Source organism: Balaenoptera acutorostrata, chromosome 6, assembly GCF_949987535.1.
Source record: "Balaenoptera acutorostrata chromosome 6, mBalAcu1.1, whole genome shotgun sequence".
Classification (NCBI taxonomy): domain Eukaryota; kingdom Metazoa; phylum Chordata; class Mammalia; order Artiodactyla; family Balaenopteridae; genus Balaenoptera; species Balaenoptera acutorostrata.
Window position 1 is genome coordinate 56,119,508 of NC_080069.1, and position 20,975 is coordinate 56,140,482.

Genomic DNA, 20,975 nt, shown 5'->3' on the forward strand with positions numbered 1-20,975 from the left:
GCAGGATCATCTCACAAGAACCCTGAGGTGAACACCATGAGTCACCTAATTCTACAGATGAGGAAACAGAAAGTTGAAGAGTCAAGACAAGTTATACAGTTTGTAAGCAGGGAAGCTAGGAATCAAACCCAGGTGGGTCTCCAAAGCCACGGATATAGACATATAGGGCGCTCAGCGCCTCCAAAGGACTCTCCCCAAACTGAAGGCAGAGAGTTCACATCTTCACCAGAGAAAGGCTGCAGAGTGCTGGCGATGGAAGAGTCCCGGGTGGTCACAGACCTCCCTGCCTCAAAATGTGTTTCATTATTAAAGTCGGTAAGTTTTCATTACTACAGCATTGCCCCATTTTCTTCTCTCCTGCACCCACCAAGAGACAAGAAAAGAAAAAGATTCTCCTTTATGAACACATTAAAAACTGTCCAGTGGAATTTCAAATCCAGGCCTCCAGAGCACCACAGACAAACAAAACCCTTATTCCCATTTCATCAGCTTCTCACTCAGATCCCAGGACTTGAACAATCAGATCTAAGAGCAAAGTGGTTGCTCAGCTCTCAACCTAATGCACGTGTGCTCAGGGAAAGCATGGAGGTGACTGGTGGGCACCTTCTGAGACCATAGAAAAGGCCAAAAGGTAAGGGGTGTGCTTCTCAGGCAGAGGCAAAAAGTCCCCACTGGCCAAGCCACTTCGTGTCCCTGCCCGAGTGGCATCTACCTCCACCCCTGACCTCACCCCTGCCCTACCTCCCAAGGCTTTCTGATTACCCCCCAGTCATTCTCCTGAAGCTGAACAAGGAAACAAGACACACAACTGAAACACAGCAGATTGGCTTAGGCTATTTCCGGTTTCTATTCTGGAGAAGGTCTCAGCACGATGGAGAACGTATTTCATCTAAGACCAGGAACACCCTCCTTTTCGTTTCTACTTGTAAACAGCTGCTCTCTCTCTCTCTCTCTCTCATTTTTGGATAAGTAAGCTCTTGAGGATACTTCTATCTGCTCAATGGTTATTTAGAGATAATACTATTTAATTCAAATCCTGCTGCCCAGGATGAAGACTGTGCAGCTAATTCATTTAAAGTATGTTTTCTTGGGATTCCCTGGCGGTCCAGTGGTTAGGACTCAGTGCTTTCACTGCTGGGGCCCAGGTTCAATCCCTGGTCGGGTAACTAAGATCCTGCAAGCCATGTGGTGTGGCCAATAAATAAATAAATAATGTTTTCTCCCTACCTCATTTAATAATGCATTTTTTTAGGATTAAAAATTAACATGTGCTCTTTTTTTTAAAAAAAATTGTAAAACAGTACAGATTAAAGGTAAATGTGAAAGTTCTCTCTCCACCCCAATTCCTAAGAATAGCCAATGGTAGCAGTTGCCGTCCTCATCCTCCCAGGCACGTTTGTGCATATACAAAGACATAGACTCAAAAAGAGGCTTCATTCATTCTAAAATTAGGGTGTTACACACACAGTTCTACAATGCGCTTTTTGCAGTCAGCACGTTTCATTGACGCTCCTCCACCTCCATCCATAGAGAACTGCCTGCGTCTCTAATAGCTGCATTGCTCCTATTCCCACTCAGGGTACCAGGAACACTGTAATGAACTCTTTTATTTTCCTGGTATAGCTCTTCCCTGGGCACACACAGCTTGCTTGATTGAATCCATATTTTTGGATTGTTTATCTATCTATCTATCTATCTATATATATATCTTAACAAAACAGTGTGCACAGAGAAACGTATGAGTAATGAGTTCTGGGAGAATTTCTCATCTTTATGATGCGAACTCTCTTCTGTTACTTCAGATATAACAAGAGTGCCTCAGAAAGACCTTCTCTGACCAAACTCTAAATCAGCACCCCAAGTCACCACTACCCCCTTACCAGCTTCATTTTTCATCATAGCACTATCACACCCTAACATAATATTATTTCTGTGTTTGTTTGTTGATTCATAATCTCCCCAACTTCAGTGTAAGCTCATCAAGGGCAGAGATGTTGCTGTTTTGTTTGCTGTTATATCCTAGTGCCTAGAAAACTTGATAGTAAATAGCTCACAGTAAATAGTAAGTCCAAAAAATATTTACTGGATAAATAACCATATAAGAATAACACAATGGATATTAAAATGCATCCCTTCCTGAAATACTGGATTTCCAGCTTGAAGGGGTGTGTGTGCGTGTGTGTGCGTGTGTGTTGGTGTGTAGCTCTCATCAGAAGCAACACTGACACAATTTGAATATTACCTATAGCTCCAAGAACCAGTTCCTCAGTGTGGATTCTACTGTAAACATTTAAAACTAGTGGAGTTGGGTGGGACTCAGGAAATATTATAGCAGGAAATCAAAGGTCTTTGAACTACCATTCAGTCTTTTCTCCTCCACTGAAAATCCTTCTAGTTTTGCTAGTACCAATAAGGGGGATATTTGACTTTTTGTCCCTAATATCAGATAACATCTTCCCCAAGCATATTAAAATTACCTTTTTTATCTGGCAGTTTGTTTTTGGTCTGACAGTACAATCAGTGGATATTAAATAAGTATATGATAAGCTCATCACTAGGTTAGACTCAATAGGGTGTGATTTTTCTTTTTTTTTCTAATTTATTTTATTTTTGGCTGCATTGGGTCTTCGTTGCTGTGTGCAGGCTTTTAGTTGCGGTGAGTGGGGGCTACTCTTCGTTGCGGTGCACGGCCTTCTCATTGCGGTGGCTTCTCTTGTTGCAGAGCACGGGCTCTGGGTGCGCGGGCTTCAGTAGTTGTGGCTCGCGGGCTCTAGAGTGCAGGCTCAGTAGTTGTGGCGCACGGGCTTAGTTGCTCCATGGTATGTGGGATCTTCCCGGACCAGGGCTCAAGCCTGTGTCCCCTGCATTGGCAGGTGGATTCTTAACCACTGCACCACCAGGGAAGCCCTTTTTTTTTTTTTATTTTGTGATTTTTCTTGATATATATTGGGTTGGCCAAAAAGCTCATTCGGGTTTTTCCGTAAGATGGAAAAACCCGAACGAACTTTTTGGCCAATCCAATACATCGTTATATTGGGTACCGCACCTAGTAGTAAATGCAAAAATTTAGTACAAGCTTACCTGTCATTCCGAAAGATCTTTGGCAGATACCTTCTGGGGAACCACATGGCCAGAGCACACATCAGAACCCAAAGGATTGCAAGTTCATCAAGCATCTGACCCAGGAAACTAAGGGTTGCATGGAAGTAGACAGATCCAATTCCTAGAATCAATTACAACCAATAAAAAAGGTCACATAGAAGAACAGACTCACAAATTCAATACACTGCTTAAGGAATGCCCTTTCACAAACAGCAATGACCAGGTCGCTCTATCTCTCTGAGAAAAGAAACTGAAGGAAGAAACACCATCTAGGCATGCAGACTTCAAGTCTAGAAAGAGGATTTGAAGAAGGGCCCAAACACCAGCACATCAGAGCTTTAATAACTGCACAAACACACTCTGTCTTCATCCACCAAGCCCTCACGGGAACAGGCAGTAAATAAAAGTCAACATTCTCTCACTGTTAAGAATTCCCAATCTGCCCGTGGAAGGAAATGAAAATTATACAAGTATTTCCCAGAATAATGAAGGATCAAACATCTAGAATTTGTTTTCTTTTATTTTAGTCCATTAGAAACCACAGGTTCATCAGACTTCAATTGTTCCACATGACTTTCTTCAGAAGTTCACAGAAAACTGCACTGGCACAACACCAATAGCTATTACATAAATGAATTCTCAAACGCAATTGTGATAACTACAGTCAACCTTGTTATCAAGCCCAAAAGAGTCCTCCTTTTGGCATCTAGCAAACAACATAAAAGTTTGCTAAGACGTCAGAATGACTTTGGTTTACAAAACATAATGTTCAAAGGGGTCAGGGAGTGTGCAGAATTCCATTTCCTCCCTTTCAGCCCATGCTCGCAAACGAATCCACTTACCCACTACAACTAACAGAGTCCATATTAAGTAGATGCCACTGTTGAAGCATGTTGCATATTGACGAAACAAGCACATGCAGATGGGCGGTAAAATGAAAAACAAGACGTTGCTGATCTGGGGGAGAAAATGTAAAACGAAAAGATGAATATTAAGTAAAAGGGCAAAAAGTAAAGCAGCTTGTTCCCAGTATGTCCTTTGCAAATGGAGATGAATGCGGCCATACATCTTTTTTTAACCAAAAAAAAAAAAAAAATAAGCACAACCAGAAAAACTCACAACTTCTTTAATAACCCTTTAGGGGGCTCCTTCCTGCCTCTTTTTTTCTTTTTTTTTTTTGGCTGTGTTGGGTCTTCGCTGCTGTGCACGGGCTTTCTCTAGTTGCTGTGAGTGGGGGCTACTCTTCTTTGCGGTGCGCGGGTTTCTCATTGTGGTGGCTTCTCCTGTTGCAGAGCACGGGCTCTAGGCACCCAGGCTCAGTAGTTGTGGCGCACGGGCTTAGTTGCTCTGCGGCATGTGGGATCTTCCCGGACCAGGGCTCGAACCCGTGTCCAGACCAAGGAAATCACAACTAAACAAAATGCATCGCAAACTCCAGAACTTGAGGTGTAGTACAGGTAGGAATTGGCAACGACAGTAGCTAACGCACGCCTCTGTCACCATCTGGGAACAAGAGGGGATGGGAATGACACAGTCTTTACAAAGGGGAGACGGACAGAGTGGGAGAGAAATAAAGAGAGGACAAGACCTTTGGTCAGGGGTGCGATAGGAGCAAGGCTGCTGCCTTTGGTTGAAGTTCAAGACTGAAATCCCTCGTGGGGCTGCATCCTTCTGGAGAAGGGGGTACCTTGTTCTAGTCGGCCCATTCTGATGGGGACCTTTTCCTCTTTCCCCACTAGGAGCCCTCTGAGCTACTGGTGACCCTGGGCGAGAGTTTGGATAAATGGCCTCAGCTGTCCCAGGTGGTATGCAGTCTCCAGACCTGGAAATATAGCCGACTCTCATTTATTTACTAAGAAGCAGAGAAGGAAGAATCAGGACAAGGGTCTACGTATTATCACAGCCTTTAACTTTCCTTGGAATCATTTAAAGAATCAGAGATCTTAAAAAAAAAAAAAATCAGAGATCTTTAAGAGTTAAAATGAGAGATCTTAAAGATCATTTGCTTTACAAGGGGATATAATTAAGGGCCCAGAAAGGCTCCCAGGCTGGCCAGAGTCAGAGAGGCAGTCCCCCACAGAGCTGGGGCCAGCATCCAGCCACTCCTTCCACTGCCCCAAGCTGATGTTTTTTCACCTCCAACCCACCCAACCACATTCTGACCTCCTTGGCTTCATGCCTCAATGGGCATCTAAAAATTCTGAATTGCATCACACACTGTGCACCTATGACCTTTATGTGATTTAAACACGGCTCTCCTTTTTGTTAAACATAGAAGTAGGAGGAGTAAAAGTAGGTGACAGGGGAGAAGAGGGAGGGAAATGGAATTGTTATACTATAAGTAACTTTCTCCTTTCACGTACATGAATGTGTTCTCCGTGTAAGAAAAAGAATACATTACAAAACTAAAGTCTTCCTTTCTATACTCCTCCCTGGAGATATCCCCTCTTCTCAGATTCATAATCTTCAATTTCTTTGCATTTATGTGAATACATATATATCATATATTACAATATTATCATTCTGCAACTTCCTTTTCTCATTCGACAATATGCCTTGCAAACTTTTCCATCTTAGCTCATAGAGCTTTATCACACTTGCTGTAAGTGCTGCAGACGGCAGCAGTTTATTGAGCCATTCCCCAGTGGGAGGCGCACCAATTTGCAGCCCCACCTACAATGCCGGGGAATAAATATAACACAGCTTTTTACCCCAGTACAGTCGTCCCTCAGTATCCGTGGGGGATTGGTTCCAGGACCCCCTCAGATACCAAACTCACCTGGATGCTCAGGTCTCTTTATATAAAATGGCATAAAATTTGCATACAACATACACACATCCTCCTGTATACTTTAAATCATCTCTAGATTATGTACAATACCTAATACAGTGTAAATGCTATGTAAATAGTTGTAAATACAGGGATTTCCCTGGTGGTGCAGTGGTTAAGACTCCACGCTCTCAGTGCAAGGGGCCCGGGTTTGATCCCTGGTCAGGGAACTAGATCCCACATGCATGCCACAACTAAGGAGCTGGTGAGCTGCAACTAAGGAGCCTGCCTGCTGCAACTCAGACCTGGTGCAACCAAATAAAAATAAATAAAAATAAACAATTTTTTTTAAGTTGTAAACACAATGTAAATGCTATGTAAATAGTTGCCAGTGTACAGCAATTCAACTTTTGCTTTCTGGAACTTTCTGGAATTTTTTTTTTCAAATATTTTCAATCCACAATTGATTAAATCCACAGATACAGAACCATGGATACAGAGGGCCAACTGTATATGTTTATTGCCTCAGGTTCTCTCAGTCTCCTTTGCTTCAGCCAGGTGCAACTATCTATGGCCAAGCTGTTCCTTAAAAGGCTTTTTCAATCTATGTTACCACTAGCAATGTATACAATAACCTTTAAATGTATTTACACACTAGTCACAAAAACATGAGGTCGTTTATTACACCTGCAGTAAAATTATGATACCTCAAAAAAATTTTTTTTAAAGAAATTCACGTTCTTTTATTTATTTATTTATGACTGTGTTGAGTCTTCGTTTCTGTGCGAGGGCTTTCCCTAGTTGCGGCAACTGGGGACCACTCTTCATCGCGGTGCGCGGGCCTCTCACTATCGCGGCCTCTCTTGTTGCGGAGCACAGGCTCCAGACGCACAGGCTCAGTAATTGTGGCTCACGGGCCCAGTTGCTCCGTGGCATGTGGGATCTTCCCAGACCAGGGCTCAAACCCGTGTCCCCTGCATTGGCAGGCAGACTCTCAACCACTGCGCCACCAGGGAAGCCCCCTCAAATATTTTTAATGCCCATATTAGGGAGTTCAATTTAGAAGCACCATTTTAACAGTCCCAAATAACACTGAAATCACATTATTGCTTCTGCACAGCCCATCTACCAGTGCCTGCTGGTCTCCACCATGCTTTTTAAAGACATCAATCTATGGGGACTTCCCTGGTGGTCCAGTGGTTAAGACTTCGTTCGCCCTTCCAGTGCAGAGGGGGCGAGTTTGATCCCTGGTCAGGGAACTAAGATCCTGCATGCTGCATGGTACGGCCAAAAATTTTTTTTTCAATTAAAAAAAAAAAAAAGACATCAATCTATGAAAAGGAAAAGACCAAATTAGAGGGAGACGCTCCCCAAGACAAAAAGAGGAAGGAACTCCTAAAGAAATACGGAAAAGCAAACAAGTCGTTGGTAAAAGATTCATTTGTTGAAAGACAGATTCAATGGCTCCATGTCTACTGCGAAATGAAACTTCCCCTCAAAGTTGTGTGGCTCACTAAAGTTGAATAGTTCAGCCAAGGGGTATTTTTTAAAGCCTATTGTTGGATTATCCTTTGGAGAATTGGTTTGTTCAATGCCTGCAGAACAGATTTTTTTTTTTTTAATTAAAAGGAAACCACAATTTTAAAATTTATTATTTCCTTAGAAAGTTCCTCATTCTATGAATTCCTACCAGCCATTTGTACCAAAATAATCTCAGGAACACACTGCAATCTCATCCTGACGCATGTGATTGTGCACTTTCCCAGACAGAGCGTAAATACTGACAAAGCAACAGGCTGTAAGTTTTTCTGAACAGCAAGTTCATAAACAGCTAGGGGCATTACCCTGACTGAGTAGGCTGTCTATGTATCTTAATCGTAAGCAGATTCCTAACTATCCATTCCATTGCTCCATTTCTGTCTCTGGAATGACCAACTGTCCTGGTATGACTAGCACTGAGGAGGGTTTCCAGGACATGGGACTTTCAGTTTTAAAAATGGGCAAGTCCCAGGCAAACCAGGACAAGTTGGTCACCCGACTCAGAAGCCTTCCTGCACAATCCCCCACCCCACCTCCACAGTACACCAACCCCCAGGAGAGTACTAATAACACCTCAGTGACTTGTACATACCTCTCCTATGGTCCTCACCACCCAGATGACTGTTTGCAGGTCTGGTCTCTGTGATAGGCACACAGTTGCCCAGCAAATGGGTGGGTGGATGGATGGATGGATGGATGGATGGAGAGACTGATAGACTGACTGATGGATAACTCTGCCCTACAGATAGTGGGATGTGGGCTTTGGCATATAAAGAGAACTCTACTTAACTTGACGATTGGGGGCAGAGCTGATTAGGAGAGGTGACAGATCATGGACTGATTTTAGGCATATATTTTGCTTCAAGACTTTTTTTCAGCACCAGTTGATTTCCTTCTGTCCCCTTGAGTCCCCAACAGAATTCCCAAAGGCCAAGCTCGGTGATTAAAAGGCATACCCCCCTTTTCTCCAAAGCTACTAGGTCTGGAGTCTTTCTCTTTAGTGTGACTGGGCCTTAAAACTTAAAACATAAAAAGGAACTCAATTCAATAAAACTTGTATTTAGAAGAAACAGTACAAAATGTGCAAAAGTAAAAGACTGTGTAAGGGCATGATGTGTTCTTGGAAGAGATATTTGGGCTTGGCTGATGCAAAGGACAATGACAAAATTTGAGGCAATGGAGATTTGCGGGGACCAAAAGCAAAATGCTCTGTACTCCCAAACATTGCCAGTGGGAACACAGACCAGAGTACTCTCTCTGGTGGGCCATTAAGCAACAATTATTAGCCTTTGAAGTAAATACTCCCCTCCACACAGCAATTTCCCATCTAGAATTAGTACTTGGAGAAGTACATCCAGATGCCTATTTGAGGATATTCATTGCATCACTGTTCAGAAACCAAAATGAAAACAATAAACAGAAACTGCCTTAAATGTCCACCAATAATGAATTGACTGGTTTAATAAATTATGGTCAATCCATTAAATGGAATACTGTATAGACATTGTGAAGAGGAAGATAATTCTATATGATCCAATATGGGATTATCTCCAAGACAAATTGAGGGGAAAAAACCAAGGTGCAGAAGAGTTTCTGTAGTGTGATCTCAATTGGGTTGTGGTGTGTATATACACGTTGCACACATATCTTTTATGTTTACACAAATACACGTGTTTTTTGCATGCTTATAAAATGTCTGAAAAGAGACAGAAGGGTATTTTTTGCTTTATAACTTGCATACTCTGATTTTTTTTTTTACCATGATCATGTTGTTACTTTTATAATAAACAACAATAACAAAAAACTACTTTAAGGGACTTCCCTGGTGGTCCAGTGGTTAAGACTGTACTTCCATTGCAGGGGGCCCAGGTTCAATCCCTGGTTGGGGAACTAAGATCCCGCATGCCACATGGCACGGCCAAAAAAAAAAAAAAAACTACTTTAAACAAAACTTTTTTCCCCATATCAAACACCATGATTAGCCTAGAGATCAAATGGTCCCAATGCAGGAGTTTTAAGTTAAAGAACGACTGAACAATAAATACCTGTACCATGCTAAATAAATAAATCTAAAGTAGCTACAACGGCATTTGCATCTGCAAGAGCAGTATTTTAGTAGGATCAAATGGACCGTCCAAGTTCTAACTCTAATTCTGCCATTTTCTTGACCTTAGCAAGTTGCAAAATCTATCTAGACCCCAGTTTCCCCCTTCATGAAGCGGATGTAATAAATAGCACCCACTGCTGAGGGTGACTGTAGAGTACCCAGCAGAGCTTCAACACATAGCGAACAACTAGTGGTAGCCAGGAGTAACTGAAGTTGCAGTAGTGATGTGCTACTGCCAAGCTCCATTAAGAAGGTTCTAGATTCCCCTCCCAGTCTACTCCTTATTTTACATCTTTATTCCTTCAATTTTTTTCTCAAAATGAGTAATGATTATTATTTTCTTGTAAAGTGGATAATTAGGCCTGCTGCCTTACTATGAGGATTTAATGAGATGTTTGTCACCAAGTAACAGCTCGATGTCTTCCTTAATACAGGCGTAAGATAAGCATGGGTTTGTCCTATGATGATGATCAGAGGATAACTAGGACGTGAGAAGAAGAGGAGGAAACGTTTTTTTGGTAAACTCTTTGGATCGACACTCTACGAAGTTTGATGGCCAACTACTTCTCTGAGACCCTCAATCTCTCCACTTTGCTAAAGCAAATTCTGCGGTTTACAAGTATTCCAAAGAATTAGGTTTGCCAGGCAGACCAGCAGAGCTAATCAGCCACAGACACTGCAGCTGAAGATCAACAGCTCATTTCTAAAAAAGACTTTGGCACTCACTACGAACAGCTCCAATGGGACTAGATTAAAAGTTAAGACAAAATAAGCTCTCCCCCTCATCCAGCACTCTGGGGCTTTTAAAGGCAGACTCAGAGCAGCTATACACTAACATTTTTGGCCAAATAACCAGGCCTGACTCTGCTGGCCTCAGACTCCACAGATAATTACCTTGCTGGGTGTGTGAGAACCTGTCCCCAAGCTGTCATTTCTTCTTTAACTCTGGTGAAATCCTTAGTAGTACTCTCCACTTACAAGTGGAGAAACTGAGTTACTGCCGTTGCAAGCACCCAGCCCTGCTCCAGTTCATCCCCTGAAGGCACCTGCCCACACCTGATAGCATGCTCTGAAACAGGTTGTACAATAGGTGAAGGGTGGCCACCTCCACTGACTGCATCCGTCACAGCGTCTAGGGGCAGCAGAGGGCCAGGTTTCCTTGAGGAATTAATCCGCTCATAAAAAAAAGGAGGAACGTTTGCTGGGAGGGCAGCAATGGATTTCAGCCCTAAGGGGAGGGAGAGTGCAGGCTCTGGATTGTGGCCCCAGCCATGCCAGAAATGTGCGCAGAGCAGCTCCCCTGGGGAGAGCTCAGTTTCCTCATCAATGAATAGGACAGGGACCAGCTCATGGGAGATCCTTCCAGGCAAGAAGTGTTTGACTCAAGCCAAGAACATTCTCTCCAGCAAATCTAAGGGGGAAATCCTAAAGAACAACCTCAAATTCACAGCGACTCTTAAACCGGGAGTTCCTGTTTTCCATGCTAGGGCAGTGAAATGAAAAGCCACAGAAATGACCATGCAAAGCCTCACATTTTGGTACCAGAATCCTGAGGCATGGGCATAGCAAAAAGAAGAGGCATTTCCTTCCCAACTGCAGGCTTTCCCTCCCACAAAGACTAAAAGCACACAGGATTCTGCAGTGGGGAAGTTTCGTCTTGCCCACATCTAGAGACCTAGGCAAGTCCAGAAAACACGCACACGATCCCTCCCAAATTTCCCTTTCACTTCCCAGGCTTAATAACTGAAGAATGCACAGGCCTGGGGGAGCTGAACTTGGGGCTGGTGTGAAACTCTGTACTAAAGGCAAGGAAATAAGAACTCGTAGCAGTTAACCTGATTCTGGCCCAAAGGAACTCGACCTATTATTGGTGTACGCTTGGGGCGGGGCCAACCTTCGGAGTGGGCCCCGCCCCAGAGACCTGCCGGGAGGTCTCCCCTTTTCCCCGGACTCCTAGAGCAGGTGCTCAGGGCAAAAACGCACAATGCGACCCAAGTGCGTCACGCCACAGAGATCCTAAGGGACTAAGGGAGTAGTCCTGGTGGGTTCACCGCCCCCAATGACCCAAACTGGAAGAATGGGCTGACACGGAGCACTGGCTCCGGGACAGGTGAGGACAAAACAAGACAATAGAGCCATCAGAAAGAAATGACTAGAGGAGGAGGATGAGCCCAGATGTCGGCGATAGGGACAGGAGAGGAGGACAGATGGAGAACTGGAAGGCGCGCAGGGGAGGGGGCGTGGGTCGACTCTGGCCCGGGAGCGAAAATGCCCCAGATGCACGCACAGACCCAGGTCCAGGCTCCAGGCGCGGCGGCGCTTGGGGACAGCCCCCTCCCACGAGCCCGGCTGCCATCCCCACTCCCGCACTCCGCACCGTGTTGTAGAACTCGGCGATGGCAGGCACGATGGTGTAGTTGTCCTCGCACCAGTCCACTTCCGAGCTGCCAGCCCGCAGCTGGTCCCACCAGTGCGGGGAGCTCATGGCCGCTCTGGGGCATTGGAGCAGCTGCTCCCGCAGCCGAGAGGAGGCCAGAGCTGCTGCTGGAAACCAACGGCGGTGGTGGCAGCAGCGGCGGCGGCTTTATGCACCACGGGACAGCCGCCGGATGTGGCGCCTCCCGGGCCGGCCTCTCAGGGCTCCGCTCTGCCGCGTAGGACGTGACTGGCTCGCAGACCCCTCCCTCGGCTCCGCCCCCTGGGGGAGCCCGCGGGACCTTGAGCCCCCGGCCACGCCCACCCCGGAGGCGGGGTGCGCGGGGCAGGGGAGACTGGCGGGGAGGGGACCTGTCTCCTCCTACCCCCACCTCTGGACGCGTCTGTTGCCAGCAGGTGGCAAAGGCCTTGACGGGCCTGCCCACGCCCACCTTGCGGCTCAGACTTGCAGGCGCCCCCTACCCCAGTTGCGCAAAGAGCGCCAGAGCCCGCCCTGGCAAAAATTTGAAAACCCAGAAATTAAGAAACCCAGGAGGACCCGGCCCCTACGAAATCGTGGCAGCCTTTGCTCGGACTTGCCTGCATGTCGGAGGAACATGTCCGAGTGCACGTGGCACGCCTGCACTCATGGCCGAGAAAAGCCCTCAGTCCCTCCGGCTTGTTTGGCGCGTTGGGCTAAGGCAGGAAGACCTTGGGTTCTGGAGTGGAGCCGAGGACTCTCCCACACAGCCTCTGCCACCCACACCTGGGTAGAGCGCTTCTGCAGTTTTGAATACTTTCCTGCCCTCGGTCCCGTGGACTCCAGTGTTAGAATGTAGTCCTCATTTACACATAGGGTCAAACTTCAGCTATCCCAGTCCCCAAAAGATGCAGTGTGGCTGGTATGACACCTCCAGAACATCCCAGGTACAAGAGATGATGACAGGTATATTGCATTTACTATGTGCCAGGCGCTGTTTGAAGAGCTTCCGAGTGTGTCACTCACTTAGTGCTCCCAGAGGGGATCCTGCGAAGTGGGTTCTATCAGCAATGCCATTCCAGCTAGTAAGTGTCAGGGCTAGAAATCAAATTCAGCATGATCTCAGATCTGCTCATCACTGCTTTGCTTTTGCTGCTGTAACTATTCTGTAGTTTCTAAACCAAAGCTAATCTGGTTCCAGCGATTCCTGAAGAAAGAGAAAGCCTGTCATTTTAGTTTTGGTCATAGCTCTGGTCCTTCTTCCTTCGGCAGTTCTAGGATTCCAGGTCAAGATGGCAGTGGCAGAATAGGCCCCGGTCAGGTGACTGTCACTAGGATCTCTTTGCTCCAGCCGTCATGGTACCCGGAAGGCCAGAACCTGCCCAGAGGCTGACCTCTCTCTGGCTTGACAGTCCCCTTGGACCCTGGCTGGTGTTCCAATGCCTTATGCCCCCAATGTCCTTCTTCCACAGGTACCTGCACAGACAATCACTTGTCTTTCCAGCTCTCCATCACCGGCAGAAACTGCAAGGCCCACTCCTCTCCTAGTCTCCAGGAAATCCAGCTTTCTCCCCCCAGAGCCAGACCACACTCCTCCTTTCAACTTTGTCCCAACTCCTATTCTGTCCTCTTCCTAAACAGCCAGTTCCACTGTGTCCTGAAATTCAGGACCCAATGACCTTCTCTTAAGGTCAGAATTACCCAGACCTGTAGGATACCCAGTGTGAGTTGGCCGCTGAAGTGGGAGGAAGAAAACGTTTCCCACAGACACAAAAGAAAAGTACATCAGTTAATTTCTCAGTGTCTCACAGTGCTACACCAACTGCCCAACAATAGTTCTCCATGTTAAGGTTTTACTCCTTCTAATATTTTAGGTGGAAATGTGTTCATATTCATTAATTCTGCTGGTGTAAAACATACCATCATTTCATATGCCAGTGGCTCTCAGAGTGTGAGATCACTTTCAGGTCAAAGCTCATTTCCTCTTAACACTATGACATTATCTGCCCTTTTTGCTCTCATTCTCTCACCAGTGTACACTGAAGTTTTTCAGAGCCTATGTGTTGTGTGATGGCATTATCTCTCTGATAGCTAATGGAACATGTACTTGTGTATTCTTCAGTATTAAAAGTCTCTGTGTAGGGTGTGGAGAAAAAGGAATGTAAGTTGGTGCAGCCACTATGGAGAACAGTATGGATGTTCCTTAAAAGACTAAAAATAGAACTACCATATGACCCAGCAGTCCCACTCCTGGGCATATACCTAGAGAAAACTATAAAAGACACATGCACCCCAACATCCATAGCAGCACTATTTACAATAGCTAAGGCATGGAAACAACCTAAATGTCCATCGACAGATGAATGGATAAAGAAGATGTGATGTATAGACACGATGGAATATTACTCAGCCATAAAACAGAATGACATAATGCCATTTGCAGCAACATGGATACACCTAGAGATTATCATGCTAAGTGAAGCCAGATAGAGAAAAGCAAATATCATATGACATCACTTATATGTGGAATCTAAAAAAAAAAAGATACAAATAAACTTATTTACAAAACAGAAATAGACTTACAGACATAGAAAACAAAATTATGGTTACCAAAGGGGAAAGGGGGGAGAGGGATTATTAGAGGGAAATTAGGAGTTTGAGATTAACATGTACTCACTACTAAATATAAAATAGATAACCAACAAGGACCTACTGTATAGCACAGGAAACTATACTCAATATATTGTAATAATCTATAAGGGAAAAAAATCGGGAAAAGAATATATATATCCGAATCACTTTGCTGTATACCTGAAACTCACACAACATTGTAAATCAACTATACTTCAATAAAAAATAAGTCTGGGGCTTCCCTGGTGGTGCGGTGGTTGAGAGTCTGCCTGTCGATGCAGGGGACACGGGTTCGAGCCCTGGTCTGGGAAGATCCCACATGCCGCGGAGCAAATGCGCCCGTGAGCCACAATTGCTGAGCCTGCGCATCTGGAGCCTGTGCTCCGCAACAAGAGGCCGCGACAGTGAGAGGCCCGCGCACCGCGATGAGGAGTGGCCCCCGCTTGCCACAGCTGGAGAGAGCCCTCGCACAGAAACGAAGACCCAACACACCCAAAAATAAGTAAATAAATAAAAAAAAATTAAATTTATTAAAAAAAAAGTCTGTGTAAATTTCTAATATGGTAAATATAGATAGATATTACTACATAAACAAAAGTTCTTTATATTCCTTAATTTTTGAGTATTAGAGTCCTCAGATCAAAAATGTTAAGTGCTGCTATTAAAAAGAAAGATACTCCCAATTAAATCATTTGTAAAAGATTTTTTTATCATTTAGAATTTTAAAATATTTATTGAGTGAGAGCTTTTAGACGTAGACATACATCGTTATACCTCATTCTTGTGCCCACACAAAAAGGAAAATATAAGCAAAATAAATTCATTAAGGAGCTCCTATAGTCTCTTCACACACAGAATCTCTATTCTTCTGAATCATTTTTTGACTCAAAATTGTTGATGTCCGTAATTACCAGGTGCTGGTGATGCAGCATTTTTAAGAGTACTTCACTATTGTTTGCCTTCAAGCCACTAACATCTCATGTACACCTTTTAATGCTGGCACATTCTTGATCTTACCTGAAGGTGTCAACAGAAGGTTTTCAGACAACAGGCAGCATGTTTCTTTTCCAGATGGTCCTTATACAACTTGTTGACGGAAACATGGAGATTACTGTTGCCAAGTCATCCCACCAGGAATAACCAGAGTTTGTGTGTGTTCAGGCAGTGACAAAACATCTCAGCTGTCCCCTGACCAACCATGATTATAAAATGCCTTTCATTGTAAGATGAACCTGAAATTCAGAGATGTTACAATGCAAGACAGTGTGAGTTTTAACATCAATGAAATTTGGAATTTGCTGGATATTATTCATTCTTCTCTCCAAGCCCTGCTAAGAGAATGATAGGGAGTTTTCCTCCTACACGGGAACTCTTATTGTCGGTGACAGTTCTGTTTCAAAATCAAAGCTGACCTCTTGGGTTCTGTCTAATTAAAACTGAACAGAGAGACAGTGCTCAAGCCAAAAGCCATTGGTGAGCAGCATGAAGGATGCAAGTTACATTACTCCAAATATGCCTGTGTTGGTCTTCTTGGAAGCGTTTTAACAGTTTTCTGATGTTTTCATCCACTCTCTCCATTGCTAACATTTTTTCAATGAATATAACCTTAGTCAATTACCTAATGATAGGTCATGATGTTGATTTTTTTATATAAATTTATTTATTTAATTTTTTTTTTTTTTGGCTGCGTTGGGTCTTCATTGCTGCGCGTGAGCTTTCTCTAGTTGCGGCGAGCAGGGGATACTCTTCGTTGCGGTGCGTGGGCTTCTCATTGCAGTGGCTTCTCTTGTTGTGGAGCATGGGCTCTAGGCGTGCGGGCTTCAGTAGTTGTGGCACACAGGCTCAGTAGTTGTGGTTCGTGGGCTCTAGAGCGCAGGCTCAGTAGTTGTGGCACACGGGCTTAGTTGCTCCGCGGCATGTGGGATCCTCCCGGACTAGGGCTCGAACCCATGTCTCCTACACTGGCAGGCGGATTCTTAGCCCCTGCGTCACCAGGGAAGCCCCATGATGTTAATTTTGAAATGGACTTATATTAAGAGTATGTTGCGTTAGCAACTACCATTAATGGTTTAATACAAAATCTGATACCTGGAGTAAAAAGAGCTTGGGGAGAGTTGGGGTAAGGATGGGGGGGTGACAGCAGAGAACAAGGCGCTGCTGAGTTCTGACGATGACTTTGCTTCTGGTGCTTTTGGTCTAAAGATGAGTCAGTGATAGAGATCTAGGAGAGAGCAGTTTTGGAGAACTACCCTTGCAGGGAAGCCAGGATGCCAGCATCTTCTATTTTTACAGAATTTATAACTTTTTTTTTTATTGGAGTATAATTGCTTTACAATGGTGTGTTAGTTTTTGCTTCATAACAAAGTGAATCAGCCATACATACACATACGTTCCCATATCTCTTCCCTCCTGCATCTCCCTCCCTCCCACCCTCCCTATCCCACCCCTCTAGGTGGTCACAAAGCACCGAGCTGATCTCCCTGTGCTATGCGGCTGCTTCCCACTAGTTATCTATTTTACATTTGGTAGTGTATATATGTGCATGCCACTCTCTCACCCTGTCACATCTCACCCCTCCCCCTCCCCATATCCTCAAGTCCATTCTCTAGTAGGTCTGTGTCTTTATTCCCGTCTTGCCACTAGGTTCTTCATGACCTTTTTTTTTTCTCTTAGATTCCATATATATGTGTTAGCATACTGTATTTGTTTTTCTCTTTCTGACTTACTTCACTCTGTATGACAGACTCTAACTCCATCCACCTCACTACAAATACCTCCATTTCATTTCTTTTTACGGCTGAGTAATATTCCATTGTATATATGTGCCACATCTTCTTTATCCATTCATCAGATGATGGACACTTAGGTTGCTTCCATGTCCTGGCTATTGTAAATAGAGCTGCAATGAACATTTTGGTACATGACTCTTTTTGAACTATGGTTTTCTCAGGGTATATGCCCAGTAGTGGGGTTGCTGGGTCGTATGGTAGTTCTATTTTTAGTTTTTTAAGGAACCTCCATACTGTTCTCCATAGTGGCTGTATCAATTTACATTCCCACCAACAGTGCAAGAGTGTTCCCTTTTCTCCACACCCTCTCCAGCATTTATTGTTTCTAGATTTTTTGATGATGGCCATTCTGACTGGTGTGAGGTGATACCTCATTGTAGTTTTGATCTGCATTTCTCTAATGATTAAGGATGTTGAGCATTCTTTCATGTGTCTGTTGGCAATCTGTATATCTTCTTTGGAGAAATGTCTATTTAGGTCTTCTGCCCATTTTTGGATTGGGTTCTTTGTTTTTTTGTTATTGAGCTGCATGAGGTGCTTGTAAATCTTAGAGATTAATCCTTTGTCAGTTGCTTCATTTGCAAATATTTTCTCCCATTCTGAGGGTTGTCTTTTGGTCTTGTTTATGGTTTCCTTTGCTGTGCAAAAGCTTTTAAGTTTCATTAGGTCCCATTTGCTTATTTGTGTTTTTATTTCCATTTCTCCAGGGGCTGGGTCAAAAAGGATCTTGCTGTGATTTATGTCATAGAGTGTTCTGCCTATGTTTTCCTCTAAGAGTTTGATAGTGTCTGGCCTTACACTTAGGTCTTTAATCCATTTTGAGTTTATTTTTGTGTATGGTGTTAGGGAGTGTTCTAATTTCATACTTTTACATGTACCTGTCCAATTTTCCCAGCACCACTTATTGAAGAGGCTGTCTTTTCTCCACTGTATATGCTTGCCTCCTTTATCAAAGATAAGGTGACCATATGTGCGTGGGTTTATCTCTGGGCTTTCTATCCTATTCCATTGATCTATGTTTCTGTTTTTGTGCCAGTACCAAACTGTCTTGATTACTGTAGCTTTGTAATATAGTCTGAAGTCAGGGAGCCTGATTCCTCCAGCTCCATTTTTCGTTCTCAAGATAGCTTTGGCTATTCGGGGTCTTTTGTGTTTCCATACAAATTGTGAAACTTTTTGTTCTAGTTCTGTGAAAAATGCCAGTGGTAGTTTGATAGGGATTGCATTGAATCTGTAGATTGCTTTGGGTAGTAGAGTCATTTTCACAATGTTGATTCTTCCAATCCAAGAACATGGTATATCTCTCCATCTATTTGTATCATCTTTAATTTCTTTCATCAGTGTCCTATAATTTTCTGCATACAGGTCTTTTGTGTCCTTAGGTAGGTTTATTCCTAGATATTTTATTCTTTTTGTTGCAATGGTAAATGGGAGTGTTTTCTTAATTTCACTTTCAGATTTTTCATCATTAGTATATAGGAATGCAAGAGATTTCTGTGCATTAATTTTGTATCCTGCTACTTTACCAAATTCATTGATTAGCTCTAGTAGTTTTCTGGTGGCAGTTTTAGGATTCTCTATGTATAGTATCATGTCATCTGCAAACAGTGACAGCTTTACTTCTTCTTTTCCGATTTGGATTCCTTTTATTTCTTTGTCTTCTCTGATTGCTGTGGCTAACACTTCCAAAACTATGTTGAATAATAGTGGTGAGAGTGGGCAACCTTGTCTTGTTCCTGATCTTAGTGGAAATGGTTCCAGTTTTTCACCATTGAGGACAATGTTGGCTGTGGGTTTGTCATATATGGCCTTTATTATGTTGAGGAAAGTTCCCTCTATGCCTACTTTCTGCAGGGCTTTTATCATAAATGGGTGTTGAATTTTGTCGAAAGCTTTGTCTGCATCTATTGAGATGATCATATGGCTTTTCTCCTTCAATTTGTTAATATGATGTATCACGTTGATTGATTTGTGTATATTGAAAAATCCTTGCATTCCTGGAATAAACCCCACTTGATCATGGTGTATGATCCTTTTAATGTGCTGTTGGATTCTGTTTGCTAGTATTTTGTTGAGGATTTTTGCATCTATGTTCATCAGTGATATTGGCCTGTAGTTTTCTTTCTTTGTGACATCTTTGTCTGGTTTTGGTATCAGAGTGATGGTGGCCTCGTAGAATGAGTTTGGGAGTGTTCCTCCCTCTGCAATATTTTGGAAGAGTTTGAGAAGGATAGGTGTTAGCTCTTCTCTAAATGTTTGATAGAATTCACCTGTGAAGCCATCTGGTCCTGAGCTTTTGTTTGTTGGAAGATTTTTAATCACAGTTTCAATTTCAGTGCTTGTGATTGGTCTGTTCATATTTTCTATTTCTTCCTGGTTCAGTCTCGGCAGGTTGTGCATTTCTAAGAATCTGTCCATTTCTTCCAGGTTGTGCATTTTATTGGCATAGAGTTGCTTGTAGTAATCTCTCATGATCGTTTGTATTTCTGCAGTGTCAGTGGTTACTTCTCCTTTTTCATTTCTAATTCTATTGATTTGAGTCTTCTCCCTTTTTCTCTTGATGAGTCTGGCTAATGGTTTATCAATTTTGTTTATCTTCTCGAAGAACCAGCTTTTAGTTTCATTGATTTTTGCTATTGTTTCCCTCATTTCTTTTTCATTTATTTCTGATCTGATCTTTATGATTTCTTTCCTTCTGCTAGCTTTGGGGTTTTTTTGCTCTTCTTTCTCTAATTGCTTTAGGTGCAAGGTTAGGTTGTTTATTCGAGATGTTTCCTGTTTCTTGATGTAGGCTTGTATTGCTATAAAGTTCCCTCTTAGAACTGCCTTTGCTGCATCCCATAGGTTTTGGGTCGTCGTGTCTCCATTGTCATTTGTTTCTAGGTATTTTTTGATTTCCCCTTTGATTTCTTCAGTGATCACTTCGTTATTAAGTAGTGTGTTGTGTAGCCTCCATGTGTTTGTATTTTTTACAGATCTTTTCCTGTAACTGATATCTAGTCTCATAGCTTTGTGGTCGGAAAAGATACTTGATATGATTTCAATTTTCTTAAAATTACCAAGGCTTGATTTGTGACCCAAGATATGATCTATCCTGGAGAATGTTCCATGAGCGCTTGAGAAAAATGTGTATTCTGTTGTTTTTGGGTGGAATGTCCTATAAATATCAATTAAGTCCATATTGTTTAATGTATCATTTAAAGCTTGTGTTTCCTTATTTATTTTCATTTTGGATGATCTGTCCATTGGTGAAAGTGGGGTGTTAAAGTCCCCTACTATGATTGTGTTGCTGTCGATTTCCCCTTTTATGGCTGTTAGTATTTGCCTGATGTATTGAGGTGCTCCTATGTTGGGTGCATAAATATTTACAATTGTTATACCTTCCTCTTGGATTGATCCCTTGATCATTATATAGTGTCCTTCTTTGTCTCTTGTAATAGCCTTTATTTTAAAGTCTATTTTGTCTGATATGAGAATTGCTACTCCAGTTTTCTTTTGATTTCCATTTGCATGGAATATCTTTTTCCATCCCCTCACTTTCAGTCTGTATGTGTCTCTAGGTCTGAGGTGGGTCTCTTGTAGACAGCATATATATGGGTCTTGTTTTTGTATCCATTCAGCCAGTCTGTGTCTTTTGGTGGG

General features: G+C 43.2%; 1 protein-coding gene across 4 annotated transcripts in view; it reads right to left on the reverse strand.

Annotated features, from left to right (window-relative positions):
* ACER2 (alkaline ceramidase 2) overlaps positions 1-12,141 on the reverse strand; it is a 33,949-nt gene extending 21,808 nt beyond the window's left edge. For 2 of the 4 annotated variants that reach the window (XM_007176800.2, XM_007176801.2), the window contains exons 1-3: positions 11,896-12,141; positions 3,945-4,059; positions 3,082-3,223 (exon numbers count right to left, since the gene is read on the reverse strand). In XM_007176800.2, the coding sequence (XP_007176862.1) occupies positions 3,082-3,223; positions 3,945-4,059; positions 11,896-12,003 (365 nt within the window). In that variant the 5' untranslated portion in view covers positions 12,004-12,141. Of the gene's footprint in view, positions 1-3,081; positions 3,224-3,944; positions 4,202-11,895 lie in introns of those variants that run through there. The other 2 variants (XM_007176798.2, XM_007176799.2) reach the window with 1 other exon arrangement.
* Positions 12,142-20,975: the final 8,834 nt, after the last annotated feature.